The 19,498-nt window shown below is 39.5% G+C and overlaps 1 protein-coding gene across 6 annotated transcripts in view; it reads right to left on the bottom strand.

Moving 5' to 3' along the window:
* Positions 1 to 9,080: 9,080 nt before the first annotated feature.
* ctnnd2a (catenin (cadherin-associated protein), delta 2a) overlaps positions 9,081 to 19,498 on the bottom strand; it is a 218,493-nt gene continuing 208,075 nt past the window's right edge. For 2 of the 6 annotated variants that reach the window (XM_028005385.1, XM_028005384.1), the window contains exons 22-25: positions 17,004 to 17,130; positions 13,281 to 13,412; positions 12,623 to 12,699; positions 11,387 to 11,788 (exon numbers count right to left, since the gene is read on the bottom strand). In XM_028005385.1, coding sequence (XP_027861186.1) covers positions 11,387 to 11,788; positions 12,623 to 12,699; positions 13,281 to 13,412; positions 17,004 to 17,130 — 738 coding nt within the window. The other 4 variants (XM_028005386.1, XM_028005383.1, XM_028005388.1 and 1 more) reach the window with 4 other exon arrangements.

The following is a 19,498-nucleotide window of genomic DNA, read 5'->3' on the forward strand; positions in this document are numbered from 1 at the left end:
TAAATTTTTTTTTTGGATTTATTTATTTCTTATTATTAATGCATAGTATCTAAAGCAGATATCTTCCTTTTCATAAAACCTTGTGAAAAGGTTTATAGAATCTATGAGCATGCTAAAATTCCCAATAATAATTTTAGAAATGGAACCGAACGAGTTCCCTCTAGAGCAACCAAACGATAATGAGAAAACTGATGGCTTCGTGACAAAAAGTAAGAAAATTGTTCAACAGTAATGTCTCGATATTTAGCACCAAGAAAAATTTTATTCTTAAGCCACAGGCTCAGATGTCACTAGAAGCAGACATGAATTTAACACTATCTCTCTGCCTACACAAGAAAGAAGCATTTCTTATGGAGTGATCTCCCCTAATGAAGCAGCCTATTTCCATCTCCCACCCGACGCACCACCGATATGCCAAAGCAACAGCGGGATGAGCAGTAAAATCCGAAATGGAAAAGAAAAAAAAGTTCTCTGTGTGTGACGGAGAGACTGGGGGTGACCTCATGACCGCATACTTTCTGTTTTCACACCACTACACCACAGTTGTTCATTAACGGGCTGTCACAAGAGTGTGAACTAAGATCTGCAGGCGAAGATAGCTTAGCAGTTAATTAGGATGAGACTGAAAAAGGTTTTAATGAGCCTAAGGATAAAAGTTTCAAGTTATGTATTTGTGCCCGATTCCATACATGGATACCTGTGCAAGAGGAGATTTAGCACAATTAAAATATTTAAATTAGCGCAATAAGTCTGAAGAACGCTGGGTGCCATACGTGCATACATTTACATACTTACATGTTTGGTCATGGTGGGGGTGTGTATGTGTGTGTTTTCACAGTGCTGCAGGCAGGCCATTTAGCAGCTCTATAATGACATAATTGTTGCATTAAGAGGCAGCTGCATGCTCCACCCAGGCCATCAGTGCATGACATTCACCACACACACACAAATATCAATTATCCACTGAAATACAAAGAGGGAAAAATAGCAAAAATTGGACAATACTTTATTTTGCACTAGTTGTAAGTAACCACAAACACACATGATGAGGGAACTTGGCAGTGGAGAAGTGGTCCGCACTGATTTGCATCTGAGGTGGAGTAGAATCTGTTGCCGGGGCACGAGTCTCTGAGGAAGGTGTTGACGGTCAATCAAATGGACCAAGAGTTCAGTCTGAGGTCAGGATGAATTCTACTGGAATCCTGTAATTCAGTAAGACACAGTGATAAAGATTAGATCTTGTTTGCGCCACAGTGAATACGTACGAAGAGATCAAGTTTGCCAGGGTTTTGTAATTTTTAAAAATATGTCCTGAGAAAACATTAAACATATTCTAGAAATGCCTACAAGAGTTAGCTTGCCTTTACCAGAGGTCTGCAGTCTGTTGCCCCAGAGCCGCAAGTGACTCTTCGGATTTTCCACAACAGTTCCTAATATACAATGCCTACATATTATAAAGAGATGACACATAACATTTGTGGAAAAAGGAGGCTCTTTTGATTGTAAAAGTTGGAGATAGTTGGTCTGTGTCAATATTTTTGCAAAAGGAAACATCTAACTCTGGATTTATAAGCTGTTAATAAATAATATATATTATCCAAGATAAAATACATAACACACTTCTGTATTTGAGTACTATAAAGTCTGAAGAAAAGCCTCATAGGGTCGATTTGCGGCACATCCGTGGATTTGTAAGTACAACTGAAAATCTTAAGTACTTGTCTTTCACTCATGTGTTCTCAAGTATGTTACTATCCGGCTGCTACTTTGTGCACAACTCACAAATGCGTCAGTATGGTCACTAGATGGACGAACGCAACTTCACTTTGTCAGGGTAGCATGTGTAGGAGTTTTTGGTCCTGCAGATTCATCATCACCGTCACTCAAATGAAGCTTAGTTTGCGATGTTCCAGCAAAAACCCAGCGAGTCACTGACACAATCTGAACAACTCGAAGGGAAAAGGACAAATATCAGAGCCTCGGATCCAGCTCACTTTTCCTCCCTCTGACTTTTGTGATTTTCCATCCACCCTATTTTCTCTTCCAAGCCTTTTTTCCCCTTCTTTCTAACTTACACACACATACACACATTAGGAGAGCAAGGTAAGAGTGTTCATTACCATTGCGTGAAAATAGATGGCACAGGTTCAAACAGCCATAGGTGAAATCCTCTTCAGAAGTCAGTGATCTCAACACCTGCCCGTGGCTGATATGACTCCCTCTTTCCCTGTTTGTGTGTGTGTGTGTGTGTGTGTACGTGCGTGGCCTTGCCCTACGAGAGGAGCACTCTCAGTGACGGCTTACAGAGACAGAATGAGGACGTCACAGGTGAGTGAATTTGTTCGAACTGACAGATGTGCATGCACGTATTCTCTCTCTCTCTCTCTCTCTCTCTCTCTCTCTCTCTCTCACCCCGACGGACATGCACGGTTATATCTCTGACACGCATGGCGTGTGCTCTCGTTTTGCTTCACACACACACGCGTACACCCCCGTAGCTCTATGGGGGCCAGCTGGGGCTTCTGCAGCAGCACCATCACACATGAATAACTGAGGCTTTTCCTCTGCAGCATTGGCTATTCAATACCTGACAGGGCTCCTTATGGTGTGTAGTCTCTATATGTGTGTGGGGGGGTGTATTCCCGGGTGTGTGCATGTGCTTGCACTTAGTTGCATGTGTCCATATCAATCACTGTCATATTAAAAAGTGTAAAAGTGAAGAAAGTTAGAAGAAAACGTCAAGGAAACATCACGTTTTGTTATCATTTTCACCTATGTATGTGTGTTTTGTTGGCGTTATTACTGGAGCCCTGCCATACTTACTCACAGAAACATGCAACAGTTTTCATAGCCCAGTTTATCCAGTCACAATAAAAAATTTTGTTGGGGACGGGGGGGGTGCTACCTGATTCATGAACACAAATCTGGACATGGTTTGGGAAAACGATACATGGTTTTGAAAATGTTTTCCAAATGAATCCCCGAAAGATGTGACGTGCATTGGTGTTTCGGTTGCATTTACTGTGACTCTTCTGCAAAAATAATAATAATAAAAAAAGAAATAAAAAATGCAGGTCAAGAAATTTGGTTTGCAAGTCACTCAGTTATTAAATATTCCACTGCAGCAACACAAATTAGAGAAAAATAGCAAAATGGACAACCAAACTTTAAAAAAAAGAGAAAGTGTGGCATTTTTTTTCTATTCAGCTACGTAGAGTCGACATTTTTAAGACCCAGCCAGCATAGCTGCATGAGGCATATCTCTACCAGCTTTGAACAGATTGAATTTCTTGCCTATTCTTTTTTAACTAGGCCATTTTAACACATGGTTAAGCTTTGATCTCCACAGGAGTCAAACTCCAGTCCTTCAGGGTCGACATCCTGCAACGTTTGGATGTGTCTCTCTATCAACACACCTGAATCACATAATTAGGGCATTAGAACGACTCAGTCAAACTTGACTTCAACGAGAACGTAACTTAGTCATTTGATTCAGATTTTTTATTTATTTATTTTTTTGCATTTTGGACACATGATAAAGTTGTATGACACCAGCACTCGAGGACTGGAATTTGACACCATTTCATTTCGGAACATTAATCATGTAGATCACATTACCCGATGATCAGTGTTCATCACATCATAGTCTTACAGACAGGCTGTGTTCCTGCATATTCCTGCATGATAGCATCCAACATCAATTAGCAGTCTGACAGGAGTTGCCTAATCCACCAATATTAGCCAGTCAGGGGCAATTTTGTTCAATGTCATTAAAAAGGATGATTTTCAAACACCATAAAAAGATCTGTCAGATATGTCTACACTTTTTAACTCAGCTACACGTGAAATATTTTGAGTATTTTTCTTAGCTGTTTATTCAAAAGCTGTGATCCAAAAGTTTTTCATGACAGCTATGTACAGGTAGTTTAATGAAATAAGGAAAAAAAAAAAAAAAACTACAAAAAAAACTTTTACATCTTGATGTTTTCCACAGGTGTACCGTGTCAAACTGCTGTACTCATCTTGCTGTGGAAAGGCTGACAAATGTGTGTTTTCCTTTTGTGGTTGAGCCAGCAGTTACAGCACATTTTATGACAGTAGGGCAAATGAAAAGTCAAAGCAATGAAAACACGATCTGAATAAAAGCGGATTTGGGAAAATTTTCATTTATGCTTGTTTTTCTGCCCTCTTTGTTGCTCTGCCGTCATCACAGATTTGGTTTATTTTTTTCTTGCTTTGTATCGCATCATAACCCTTCATGCTTTCCTTTGATACCATGGATCTTTTTGGTAATTTCAAACGCTAAGGAAACCATTATTATTCAAATACAAACCCTGCACTTAGCCACTCATTTCATCAATAGTGTATAGTGTAAAAGCTCTTTAGAGAGGATTTCTAGAAAGTTACTTAAACTCTTAAGACTGGATGTAGCATTATGAGGTTATGTAATTGAATTCATTGAATAACTGAAAACCTCCACATAAAAATGATATTAGAAAACATCTAAACTTTGGGTCTAGCTTATATAATTGTAGTAAAATTGTAAACTAAAAATATCTAGAAAGTGAAAACAAGGAAAAAAATTGGATACTGTTTAGTTGTAAATGTCTATTTCTCCTCATAAATCTTGATTATTGAAAAAAACAAAAAAAAAAACAAAATCCTTGGTTGTATTACAGTTTGTTCTTATGGAAACTAAATAACACTGAAAAATAAATAAGAAATGTCATTTTTTGTGTCTGCATGTGAAACAATTCTGTATTTTTAATGTATTACATTTTTAAAAAATACATTTTTATGTAGATATTATAAGAATTGATGTCTCATTCACCATAATACAGTTTTGTTGGTCTATATTTAACAGAGCAATTTTAACATGAGGAACAAGACTATAATTTCTTATTAAATAAGCCTTATCCACAAACACTAATGTTCTCTTTTAACTCTTTCCAGACTATTTTGATTATTAGTTAAGTAAATAACTAACTTAATGTTAGTTATTATCTGTTAATATCAGAAAAAAATATTGGCAGCCAAATTGCTCAAATTAATCAGGGTAGATAAATTCTGACAATCTCAAAACTTGGATTGCATTCAGATTTTCAAGGAGGATGAAAAATACCTGACCTTTCAACTAGATATTTCTATCAACAACCTGACACTAAAATGAAAAGCCAAAGCAATCAAGAAAGCGTTTTTTATAGAATATTATTTTTTAAAAATCTATCAAGATTAAAAGATGACAAAACACTGCAGCTAATAGACCAAAGTAGCTGCAGTAGAAAAAAATCAATCTTTCTAAACAGGTAACTTAGTGCTAAAAATTTCTTACATTTTTGAAACCTTAAATTTAACTAAAACACTGGAAAAAAAATCAATAAATTCTTCCATCCATCTGTTCACCCATCCATCTAGCAATTAAAAAAGTTTGGGGTTTTCAGGAAGGACTTGAGACTGGGTGGTCAGGAGGTGCTTCCAGACGACTGGGCAGCTTCCTAATGCGATTAGGAAGACAGGTAGGAGGGTACTTGGTGCGTCATCTGGAAGGAGTAAAGTGGATAATGAGACTTGGTGGTGGTGGAACAAAAACATCCAGGATCACACACAGAGAAAAATATTAGCTGAGAACAAGTGGGGCACTGAGAGGACTGAGAAGACTAGAGAGGAGGAAAGGAAGACACAGGATGTGGTGAAGGTAGAGGTGGCAAAGGTTAACCAAAGGGCGTGTGATGACCTGTATGCTAGGTAGTACAGAGGCAGAGAATGACTTGTACTAGTTAGTGAGGCAGAGAGACAGAGATGAAAAGGATGTGCAGCAGGTTAGGGGGATTGAGGATAGGGATGGAAATGTACTAACAGGTGAAAAGAGTATAAGAGGTGACTGCCGTGGGTCAGGAAGCAGCTAAGATTAGTAAGGGAGATGTGAGGCAAGCTTTGGGAGAGGATGGAAATGGGAAAGGCAGATGGTCCTAATGGAGGTATGGAAGTGTCTAGGGTAGGTTGTAGTAGAGTAGTAGAGGGTGGAAAGGAGTTCAGGTGCTGATTTTTAACAACGGGGGCGATATACAGAACTGTAGCAGGTACAGAGGAATACAGCTAATAAGTGAATGAAACTGTGGAAAAGAATGGTGGAAGCTATAGGGTTAGATCAGAAGTTTGTGAGCAGCAGTATGGCTTCATGCCAAGAAAGACTAAGGCAGATGCTAATTTTACTTATAGGATGCTGATGGAGAAGTACAGAAAAGAGAACTGCATTGTGTTTTTTGTAGATTTAGAGAAAGTGCATGATAGGGTTACAAGAGAGCAGCCATGGTATTGCATGAAGTGGAAGAAAAGAATGTCAGAGATGCAGGACCTGTGAGGTAGCAGTGAGGTGAGCTGCAGGAGCTGCAGAGGAATTCAAGCTGGAGGTGTTACTGCATTAAGGAGCCACTCCTGGTTTGTTTTGGTGATGGACAGGATTTTCTCCATGTACTCCTCCTTCCTCCCACAGTCCAAACACATGATATTTAGTTTAATAGATCGCTCCAATTTTTCCTTAGGGATGAGGAAAAATGGGAGGAAAAGTATAATGGACAGGTGACCTGTGCAGTGTGTACCCATTTTACCAATTTTCTTGGCCAAAAACCACAGGAGATGGGCACCAGCCACCCTTGTCATCCTGCCAGGACAAGAAGGTATAGAAAATGCATATATACACACCATATAACATTTTTAGTCAACTTCACAGTTATGTAGCACTTCTGTGTCACTTTCCAATAAAATTCCTCTGAAACGCTTTGTTTGGAACATCTATAAAAATTTCCAGGATACTTTTGCTTGGTACTTTATTTTCAAAAGTATTTTAAATACTAGATCTTCTTGACATTTAAACATTTCTTGAGCTCAGACTAAAAGATTTGTGAAGTTCTATTTATAACACGCAGTAGACCTGGTTGCTTCACATCTCCATAAGTACAATTTCTCACAAAAACGTTCATCGTATAAATTACAGCCCCCCACACCCTACCACTCTGTCTTCTCCTTTTCCCCTTACATCTCACTTTGTCTGACCTCTCCCTTCAATCCAATCCTCTCCGACTCTTTGCTGACACCCAGCTGCATGAATGTGCATGGGTAGACACACGCAAGCACACACACACCCCCACACACCATCAGCCACATAGCTGGAGCTTTGCCATGACTTAATGGGCACGGGTGCAATGAGAGTCGAGAGGGAACACTGGCAAAGACAGAATGAAACAGAGAAGGCCGGAGGCATCCGCAGGGTGAAACAGAGCAGTTTCTAGAAAGGCTGCGCACAGGAAAATTGAAGAGCTATTTTCACGCCACATTAAGTTATGCCAGCCTTTCACTGTGGGACTACATTCAGGCAGAGAAGCCGTGCCTCTATTGCAAAGGCTAATAATCAACGCAATGGACTTATTACCCAACACCGCAATTCACAGGCCAAGCTAGACAGCCTCAAAGAAAGAAAGGCGAGAAAAGGAGGAGGAGGGGCAGACATGAATACCAATGAATTGTAGCAAATGTGACTGTCTTCAGTACAAATCCATTTATTTTATTTGCTTGGAATTTAACTCAGTCCAAATGGATATCTAGATAAATGGAACCCATCCTATACGGGCAAAGCAAAAAAATGAACATGATTGGGAAAATGGGAATTTCCATTACTGGATCTTTAAACTTATTCCAGACAGTACTGTGAAAATGACTGGTGTGTGTAAAAGCCTTTGCATCTCCATGCATCTGTTATGGAGACTGCTCTAAATGCATCCCACTGCTGTCACTTGGGGTTGCTTCAAAGAAAATATAAAATTGCATGTCATGCCCATCATGTCTGCGCTGTGTAAGTACATTAACTATAGGGTATCTGAATGGCATCATTATGAGCAGGAGTGTTAACATGCCTATTATACAAAGCCTTCTAATACAACATGTCATTTAAGCCCCTAGGATTTTTTTTTGTTGTAGGAAATTAATTTGTCAACACCGTTGTTTTACACAGACAATGCTAACAAATTGTCTGCTTGTGTAAAAGCTATTATGTTGGACTCCATGCTTGAATAGTTTTAAAGTTCATTCATTCTCTTGAAGCCAAAATGTGATTTGGAAAAATGCTAATGCATATCTAATTCTTTATGTAGCATCCAAAAAGTAAGTTCTGATCCTTTATCAGTCCTGACGTTTCTGAAACTAGGATTGATATGAATTTCATCAGTGACGGGAAAAAAAAGGAAAAGATTTGTAAACGTATGCAATGCAGAAGCAACACTAAGTATAATGTCACCGTTTGGTTATTCACAAAATCTGCCATAAAATAATGGCAAAGGGGGAATCCATGTCCCGTCTGATCTGTCAATAAAACACTTGAAAGAAAGATGCACACAACAACAAATCATTTACAAAGGTGAAAAAGATACTCAATGAAAGCATTGGCGTTTTCGAACTTGATTGGATATAAATATTTTTTAACATCGGAAATTTAGTTTGTATTCGTCTGACTTGAAGTGAGAGTCAACACTATGCTAGGATCAAAATAACTTTCTGAGGCCTTTGGGAAATAGAGCAGCACAAGTCCTTAAAGTGACTCAAACTATGTTGAAATAACAAGGAATTCATCTGATTTTTTGTTCCAGCATTCAGAGTTGTAACATTTTCCCAGAAGAGCCTAATAATTTTTATCACAGATCTACCTCTTTAAACAGTCTTGCTCTTTGGCACAGTAAATAACTTCTCAGCATTTAGAGAAACTGACAAGGTTTTTTAAAAAAAATAAAAGGATTGCCTATAAATGAAGCTAGTGTGGGAAAAAGTTTCAATATTAAATTTTTTTTACGTCTGTTAGATCTTTTAACACACTTGAATCCCAAGAAAGACGCAAAAGGTGTGGGTTATAAAGCACATCAAAGCATTTTAGATCAGTCAACACACCATCCATCCCGTTCACTGACTTGTGAGTTCTGAGAAAAACAAGTGTGTGGGAAAACGGTTCCTACCGTGAATAATGTAGAGAAAAAAAGTAGACAACTCAGTGAAAAGGAAATTTGTTGTAGAGATTGAGAGATGCAGAGACAATAGTTTTTGAAAAGAGTCTTTTATTTATTTTTTCCCCTTCTGTTTCAAATACAGTCCTCACTCAGCAGGATCATCTAAGAAGCATGGACACACGATAACACACAACTCGAGCCAGAGCATCTTCAGGTGGAACTTCTGTTTTGTCTTGATTAGACTGTAGGGGGGTTGTGCGTGTGGGGGTGTGTGTGTGTGTGTGTACAGTGGAGGGTGTGGGTGTGGGGGGGCGTATCAGCATTTTTACGGTTTGGATCAAGTGAACAAGAGTCCTGTTTTACACAACATATTTTTTTTTGTTTTCGGCGAACATTTGTTGCAATTAGTGACATCGACACCAGCACATAAAAATTATATATCTATATAATTATATATTTATATTTATGTTCATGTATTTATAGATTTGTCTTCTGTCTCAACAATCTTTCTAGTGATTTTTAAAATTTTTTTTACCTTTATTTTTATGCTGTAAAACTGGACAAACTGTCAGTAGGAATGCCTTGTTTGGACATTGATCTTTTTTCACAGGAACGCTCACACACATACACCCCCCCAAACGGAGGCATACGCACACTACTACACACATGCATGCATAGATACACTCGCTCATGTTTACATGAGCACACACACGGGGGGCCACGCATTCTTGTCACACACATGCACGTATACGGAAACACACACGTGTCCCAAACGCACGCCCACACATGCTCGGCCGGAACGGAGAGGCAGATCTGTACAACTACGGGAGGGAGAAGGTGCCCACAATCCCCCAGCAATAAGTACGGCTTCACCTGAATAAAGCACAAGAAAATCAAAGTTACAAACAAAAGAGACAGCCATCGAGTTAATGTCTGTAAACCTTGACAAAACTCCCCGTGAAGTCTTCTAGGACCTTGATCTGTCAAAGTTTGGCACAATGTGATGTGTCTCCTTTTCTTTACTTCTACTGTACACCGACATGAACAGGTGGATTTGGCCAAACGGACGAGTTTTGATGCAAAAGGAATTACTGAATGTTAACACTGTCGAAAGTATTACCCCCCCACCCAAAGTCAAACAGCAGTCCTTTCCAAAGACATAAGAGTGTGCTTTAAACATACATCTATATACTCTTTTGGCAGTGAACAAAAAAAGCACTTTTCTTGATTAGGACTCCGAGTGCCGCTGCTCTGCCAGTTCCATGCTCTCGCAGCCTTTAAGATGCTCTTGATGTTTGATTATGTCCCCTTGAGAAATTGCAATTGATGGAGTGAGCAAATCACAAACATGGCAGGGATTCCTCTCAGGCCCGGGATAAAATGAGGGAATAATAATAATAAAAAAAAAACAACATTTGTCCACTCACAGCTAGCCCGTCTTTCCTGATTGCCGTGTTCATGTTTCGCTTTTTTTAAAATTCGCTTGTTGTTTCAGTCGGAAAATAAAAATCTGGATTTTTATGAGCAGTCCATCCAAAACGTGTAATATACACATTAAATCCCATTTTTAGGCATATGCAGGAAATAAGAATGTGTAAATATAAAAAAGTAGAAAGAAAAACAACAAATGTAAAATAAAATAAAAAAGCAAAAGACCTACAGTCTCTTCGAAATGACATTCTTTGAAAACAAATTTCAAAGACTCTACACGCAGCAAGGTCTTGGCAACAAAAAAAAAAGTATTGAATAAAAGCAGTGCTACGTTTGTCACTTTGGTGAAATGGTAAACATCCACTTCTTCCCTTGAGGCTGGTGTGCTTCCATCTTTCTCTGTGCTTTTATTTTTCCTCACCTCCTTGAAAACGCTCATGCCATCTCGGTCTCTCATCTCTCTCCATCTCTGACGGCAATAGAAGGTCAGAACACTTCCTGCTTCCACAGAGTGAGAGCCTTTCCTCATCAGCACCCTATTATTTCTTGATCCCTCCACTCAAGGCATTTACATACACTCCCACATTTTTCCCCACTTCTTATACAAGCTGCACTTCTTCATATCAACTCCCACTTACTCCAATTTGAGATGAAATGGAGCTAACTTTAAAAAAGGTAAGGTGGTCTAGAAAAAATAATAATAATAATAAAAAAATGTTGCCATGCACATGCACAGTTTCTCTTTGTCACTCTGCTTGATTTCCCTTCTTGCTCCATCGAACTCATTCACAGCTATTTTTTAAAAACACAAATTTCCTATCACATTTTAAGGTCTTTTTTTTTTTTTTCCAAACTGCCACTTAGATTAACCTTGTTTTAGTCTGCTAATAATCTCCTGCAAAAAATAATCCCTGTCACAAAAGCACACACAGACCTTCTCTTGCTCCCTCCCTCCCATCGTCAAACTACACCCAGGAATCAGGCGAAGCCGGATAGTGGCTTGTCTCGTAGTTCAGTTCGCTGTACGGCCGTGAGGCTGAGTAGAAGTCTACGTAGTTGCCAGTCGACTTGAGGCCCAGGTGCATTCGAAGGTCCTCCCGGGGGTCTCGCGGTGGTCCGGTGGCGTTTGGAGGCGGCTGGGGTTGGGCCTGAGGCTGGGCCTGCAGCTGCGGCGGTGCAGGCGGCGGTCCTGGATCGTCGTAGTAGGTCTCGTCGAAGCTCCGACTCTGGCTGTGAGGTGGAGGCTGTGGTGGCTGCGGCTGGGGGAATGAGGGAGGAGGGGGGTAGAGGTCGTAGTCTTTTAGCATGGTTGCTGACGGGCTGTCCTGCTGGGGCAGAGGGGGCACAATGCAGGGCGGGGCTGGACTCTGGTGGGGTGAAGGGGTTTGGATGTGGCAAGTGGGGTAAGTGCAGAAGGCACGGACAGAGTCGCAGGAGTTGGAGTAGTTGGGAGCAAAGTGAAAAATAGGAGAGAAGTAAAGCAAAATGGAAAGCAGGGGGTCGGGTGGAAAGGAAAAAAACAAAAGAAAGAAGGTTTAAAAAGCAGGCAGAAGAGGGACAAGAACTCATGCTGTGAATTCTCTATTACAGGCAGGCAGTGGTAGGGCAATTTAGATCCAACACCTCGCTCTCACACGGGTAAACTATGTTTGTGTGCATCAGTGTTGCGTAAAAAAACCTATCGCTTCAAAAACTCATTACACTTATTCACTTCAGTTCAACCAGTAGCGGTGAAAGTTGAACGAACTCAAACTTTAATTAGAATTTTAAGAGATCCACCCAATTTTATTTATTTATTTTTTACTTTTAATTCTCCCAATTCAAAGACCGAGATGCCTTCTGTTATCCCTCCCTTCTCACCGGCAGAGACATTAAACAGAGGCAAATAATTAGTGCAATCAAACGGGATAACAGCTTTAATTGCCAGTCGGGTATTGTTCCTGGTTGCGGTGGTTTAAGAATGCCTGAGCTGAGGGTGAACATCCGCTGCAAACTCTGCCAGGGTATCTCTTATCACAGCGAGACACCTTGTTATTTTGATCTGCTGTGCCTCCTCCATTCTGCTGTAATCTTTCCTAATAAGCACCTTATTATGACAGCATTTGCCAGTTTAGGAGAGCTGTGATGAAATATGTGCATTTCTGAGAGACTGAAAAACTGTGGATGTAAATAAAACTGTGCACTTATATCTATAAACTCACCTGGTTTTGCTTGATTTCATCGCTGGCAGTCAGGTAAGAGTTTCGGAACAACGTAGATGACCCGCAGGAGACTTGAACTTTATGGATGAAAAAAAACAACAAAAAAAAAAACAACGCACACACATTTGTTAAATTACATCTACCATCATCACTGGTAACCATTCGTATCTTTTTGCTTTCTTTTTTTGTTGTTTTTAAGCAAAGAACTCTGTTGTTGCATAAACTAATTACAAACAAGTAAGGCACAAATACTTCAGGCAGCTTATTTAAAAGTCTGGCATTATATATATAAAAAAAAAAAAAACCCTACAGAATAACAGAAACATTGGAAGTACAAATTAAAGGTGAAACATAAGAGGCTTACAGAGAATGGTAATCACAGAAAAGAAAAAAGTAAATGGAGAAGAGGGGAGTATTAGTGATAGTAGCAGCTGGTTGGAAGGCAAGGGCAGAACTAATTTATAGGTGTAGGGATGAAGCAAAGTGTGTTCAAGATTGAAGAAAGCAATAAGTATAAATATAAACGTAAAAAAAGGGAGGTTAAAAAGGAAATATAACTGATAGGTGAAAGGGGAAATGGAATAAAAAGATGAATCAGGCGATTAAAATAAAATAATTTAATTCTACTTTGTCTCTCTCTCTCTACGTGCACACACACCTGCCATGCCGTCTTTCCGGGATGTATGCTCTCCTTTGTTGCTATGGAAACCAGCGTTGGTTGCCGTGGAATCATAGTCTATCTTGCGTTCCTTCAGACTCGTCATCTCTCTGGGGGAGGCAGGAGCGCTTGCTGCACGCGTGCGCGCACACACACACAAACGGATGCAGGCATTAATGAGAGCAATAAACCCAGAACAGCAGAAGCCTTCACATTCCGCCTGCTTGTGTTTGCAGGGGTGTGTGTGTGTGTCGTCAAGGTGCACACTCATTATTCATCATTTAGCTTGTCAGCAGAAAGGGTCACCTCCAGCGCGTTAAGGAACGTCTGGGAATTCAAGCGCACACTTATGGGCATGTTATTGGAATATCAAATTTTGCATCTGGTGTACAATACCTCAGTCCGCACAATATATTCAATTTCCTTGTGTTCTTTGTGTGTGTAAAGCGCTTGTAAATTATACAAATCTGAAACTGTCGAGATATTGATCAAGAAAACATGCTTGCCAACAGCCGGGTCAAGTCCTGAATTATGCAATACCAAATTATCACATAAAGAGCCCTTGAACATTATCTTGACAGGCCACAAACAGGGCCCAAACCCTGCCATAGATAAAACACACTTAAAGCAATAAAACACACAAGGAATCCTATTGAGATTTTTACTGAATCTTAACTTGAAGACATCAATCGATACATTCTTTAATACATTATATGTTAGTCAGTTCCAATAATGGTGTTTAACCTTAGTTTTACTGAATTTCAACCTAACATCAATATAAAGAGTAATTTGTGCTGTGTCATTTTTCACGCATTATAATTGTAAAAGTAAATCCATATATTTCTTTTCTCTCTTTTTTTTTAGCCATCATCACTACGATGTGGGTATTAGAAATATTAGAAAAGTTTTTGTAGTTATTTTCAGAAGCTACATTTAATCTGATGAACATGCCTGAATTTGACTGCCGTTGAAGCAGATAATCATCACTAGCGTTGGTAAATTTGTTTGGAATCAGGTGTCTAGAGTTCATTTTTAACGGTGCATATTACTTGATGTATTTTTTTGTAGTCTTGTTTTAGATGTATTTTTTTGTATTCTTGTTTTAGATATTGAAAATTACATGCACACATTAAAACATGTATGTGTGTTCCACATACACAAAACTTTGTGTAAGCGCAATGCTTTTTATGCTGCAAGACATTTGCACTAATTCAATCATTACACACTGTCGGATTCCAAAAGTTGAAATATTAAACCTGCCAGTTTCCCACAAGGAAAAGGTTATCACTGGTTACAGTAACCAAGGGAGGTTGGCCAGTAGTGTCTGGTTGTCATGGCCTTCAGTCTGACTGTATAAGGGTAAAACATTCTGGTACCCTGTGGTGGCCATGAGGGAGGCATAGGTCTCTCCCTCTGCATTCCTTGCTGCCCTCTCTGTCTTTCAGCCCCTTAACTCAGCTCCTCTTTCACGGTTTTATCATTCTCTTCTCACATCAACTCTTTCATTCCTCCTTTCCCAATGCGCTTGCATGCCTTCATTACACCCTTTTGCTTTGATCCATCTCTGAGGACTCGGATTGCAGTCTGGAGCATATGCAGTGAGGAGATACTAATGCGTGTGGGGGTGTGTGTGCGTGGGGGGCGGTGCGGGGTGCGTGGGTGTGTGCGTGCGTGCGTGCCTTGGCGAGTGTGTGGTCGAGAAGGAGTAAGAGATTAGAAGCAAGAGGTGAGGATTGCTGCGAACAGGTGCAGTTGAAGAAGGACAAGAGGAGAAAGTGAGACGACGAGTTAAAAGCACGAGAGGGGAGTGGGAGACAGGGTGTGTACAAAGCAGAGGAAGGAGGATGAAGAGTCACATCCAATAATTTAGCGTTTTAGCCCCTCAACTCCATGGTATCATAAACACAAAACCACTCCCAATGTCACTTGCCAAAGTCAAATCCAGAGCCTTCACAGCCTCCTCCCTGCACCATCCCTCAATCCTTCTTGTCTCTATGTTGTATTTTTCTTCTTTTTATCTCCCTCTCTGTTTATCGCATCCCTTCCTCCGTCTCTGTTTCCTAATGCTTGCACACAACACACACACACACACTTATTCTGTCCCTCACTTATTCTGTTTCTCTCTCTCTCTCTCAGCAGGGTCCTTGAAGACCTCTCTAAGCCGGGAGGAAGGAAAAATACTTTTCTGCCTCATCAGCTTGCTAAGCCCAGTGTGGAGAAAGAACACCTAAAGGCTCTTCTACTACCAATGCTAACAGCTAATGCTAATGCACTCGTGCAAAGCATGAAGGCCAGTGGGCTCAGGCTAAAGGCTAATGATAATCATAGTTCATAGCATGACAGCCAATAGACAGCAAGCACTGATGCCAGGAGCTATTTGGTCTTAGTATAAAACTGATGGACTGGTGAATGTTGATGCTACTGGCTAATCGATGTGTCTGCATGTCAGGTTTTACATATTTGCATTTTTTTTTCAATTTTATTGTGTAAAAAAAAAAAAAAAAAAATCACAAATGTAAATAAATTTAGATGTGACACAGATACGGTTTGAACGTGATATTTACATCCACGATATGAAAATAGGTTTCACCTTCTTAGCTCCCTTGATTGAAAGTTTAAGCTGTTCTGGTTTAGAATGTGCACAATTATTACCATCTTATAAATGAAAAGTAATGAAATATTATTTAATTTTGTCTTTTTAATGTTCAGATACGCATTATATTTTGTACATTTTTAGATTAACCTACTCAGTCGAACATTCTTTTGGAGTGGAGTACATTATCTTTTAGTTTTTATGTTGAAATTTTGTCCCTAATGCACAGCGTGTTTTTTTTTTATTCTGCTTTTATATTGTGGATTTTCCTACCTTTGTGTGAGTTTTCTGTTCTGATTGCACATAAGTTATTCCCATTGTGAAACATAAAAGAATGTTTTAATTCTACTCTATTGCATCCTATTATTTTTTTCAGAAGTTTAGATAAAATACATTTTCTAAGTATTGCAACAATTTGGAAAAGCCCAGACAATGATGTCAGCACTGTATAAGATTTAGATTTGAGTTAAATTAAGAAGAACCAATTTATTTTTTTCAAATGACATCATGGAGAAGCTAGAAACCTTGTGAAGATGCTGGCTGAAGCTTGTAAGAGAGTCATCTTATAGAATGAAGTAAGAAAGCAATCTTCCAGAAACATAAAAAAGCAACAATACAACTGCAATTTCATTCAGCGACTAAGTTCTTTAATTTTGGTGATAAGCTCTGGGATTTCATGCAACTGAAATTGAAGTGTTTGGCAGTGATGACCGTCATTTTTCTCCCTATTTGGAGAAAAAAATGAAGTCTGAGAAGACCATCCCAACTATGGAGCCTGGGGGCAGCATCATATTGTGGGGATTCGTAGTTACAGAATAGACTGGTACACTTCATAATATCAATAGCATAATAGGTAAAGAACATTAGGTGGAATTGTTGAAGCAACAATGTCAGGACATCAGCCAGGAAGCTACACCTGAGACACAAATGAGTCTTCCAAATGGACAATGACACCAAGCATGTATGGTTCCCTCTGAATGGACAAGAGCTTGTTTCTGTGGATTCTACGCTTCTTTTGGGCTGGCTTGAAAGTTCATCTGAAATGGATTGTGGACCAAAACAAACTCTTAATTTAAACAAGCTGGAATGTGATACTGTATGGATGCATGTATGCAGGATGTTTTCCTCACCGGAGCGATTATTTGGGGATGTCCTGACGGGAGAAACGGAGGGAGTTCGTGAAGAAGAGTAGGGCCTCTGTCTGTCTCTCTCTATTGTTGATGCAGAACCCACAAAATGATGCTGGGAGTAACCGTCCTAGAAAATAAACACACAACAGAGAAAAAAATTACTGATTTGCACCAACCAACATTATTGAGCATGTTACATGTTGTTAGAGGTCTGTATATTTTTCATGTTTTTGGTACAACTACACAAAGGAATCATTAAAACTTAACAAATTGAAACCAAGTTGATTTTTATCTTCCGTCAAAAGAAAAGAGTACAAACTACCATGGGGTATTTCAAGCAGAACATTTGATTAGTGTGCAGCAGGTGGTGGCACTTCCACAATGGCTTCAACAATAATTCAGAAGAGCTGACTCAAAGCGATTTATAATGAAACTGAAATATCACATTTAAAGTTATTCTACATGACATGATATAAGCATATCACAAGTTCCCATAAACGTGTACACATTCAGACATCTCTATAAACTCTTAGGTCAGAAAGCATCAAAACACAACAGTGGAAAAAATGGAACAAATAATACTCACTCAAGCATTGTTATAGCTAAGCCGGTGACTTTGTATTAGTTTAACAGTGATCGGAGCAGAACAGTTCTCATGAAAATGGATTATAAGAGTCAACAACAATCACAGAGCTGGAACCAAATTTAATTTAGCATCAAGATAATTGGCTACCCAAAAAACCTAAAGCACAAGCAGATGATAGATAATGTGGACATGCCCCTTCATCGGCTTTAACGTCTACAGCTCTCAGATGTGGGAAAGTGGTGACTGTAAGGACATTGGAGAGGTGAATCCCTTCAGTACAAGGCAGCTTTGTGCAAGGACATGAATGGAAGGAGAACAAGACAACTCAGAGGTGGAGAAGATGAGACAGACAGTGCGGAATGTAGAACAAACAGGGTAAGAGCTGAGGAAGATAGAAAATATGGCACAAAGTAAAAAGAGAGAGAGAGAGAAGGTTTTGGGGTAGGTGGAAGTAGTGAAATAAGGATGGAAAGAGGTGATGAGAAAAAGTGTAACAATATGCATAGAGGTACAGACGTGAGAGTGAAAAGTGGGCTGAAGTTCATGTAGCCCTATTTTCTGACAGCGCTCTAACAACTAATAGAAAACTGGATCTTTTGACGCATAGTAGTACAAAGGTAGTTTCTACCACTCTTTTTTTTCTTTACCTCTCCTTTTTTCAGCAGTCCTTCAGTCTTCTCACTCGCCTCATTTCACATTTTGGTTCTCCTTCGCCCCAACAACAAATCTCATTAAACACAATGTAACCTTCTTGCAGCACTCTGGACTGCTGTGTGACTGGATACTGTCAGACTGTCAGGCCACTCAAGTGAACACGGTCACTGAATATTGAATGATGAATGTATTTTGCAGAGCGATATATGTAGTGTGCAGATGACGGATGTAGCTCACAAATGGGGCCAAGGAATGAGCCACAGGGCTCCTTCAGGTCCTCTAAGAGCAAAACAAGCAATACCTAAACTGTATAATAATTGTGTCTTTCTTTAGGATGTTTATGTCCCATGTAGGGCAAATAGATGACAAAACATAAAAATCTCCAATAAAATAGTTTTTATTCAGCAGATAATGACAAAGTTAATTTAACATTTTCTTTTTTCACCCACAGTTGGCAAGTCATTGTAGATTCACTCTGAATGATTGGTAGAAAATATCAATGTTTATGGATAAACAAAATGCCAACCAGAAAAGCAGCAGTGCCCACCGAAAATGTATACATTTCTTTCCAAAACAAGGGCCTGGTGATGGGTGAAAGAACTAGAAATAAGCAAGGTAAAACTCAATCCTAAGACGCAAATCTACCAGTTAAAAAAAATGAAATAAAATAAAGAGAGATGGAAACAACAACAATATCCACATACAGTACCTGCAATGCCTTGCAAAAGTAGCCAATTAATTCTCTGAGTGTAGGTCTCACTAATTCTCATCTATTTTACACTTTTCATCAGTTTTTTTTTTCCTTCTCCTCCCACCCACTTACCTTCAGCTCCCACTGTAAGAACTGGAAAACACAAAGAAAGTGGGTTTCTAGGCAACCAGTCTGCCTGTTGCTCTCACCATCACTGGATAGTCAGCTGAAGGTCACAGAACTGTGAGGTAAAAAGCGATTAGTGCCTTAACAAATGAGGTGAGTTGGCGTGTACGTGTGTGCGGGGTGAGGTGTCTGGGAGGTGTTGGGTCTAGCACCACTAATGCCAGAAAGCCATTATGGCACAAATTTTAAAACAGGTTACGCACAGTAAGAGGTGGATTCCCTCTGTATCTCAATGACCATTGAAGATTTTTTTTATTGTTCATTCCTCCAATTCTTGCATGCCCTCCTACTCATTTCACACTAAGATTGTGAGATTTACAGTTGTGAGTGATTTACTCACACATGTTCCACCTGCTCTCGCAGGATTTATGTGCCTCT

This window comes from Xiphophorus couchianus, chromosome 21, assembly GCF_001444195.1.
Source record: "Xiphophorus couchianus chromosome 21, X_couchianus-1.0, whole genome shotgun sequence".
Classification (NCBI taxonomy): Eukaryota; Metazoa; Chordata; class Actinopteri; order Cyprinodontiformes; family Poeciliidae; genus Xiphophorus; species Xiphophorus couchianus.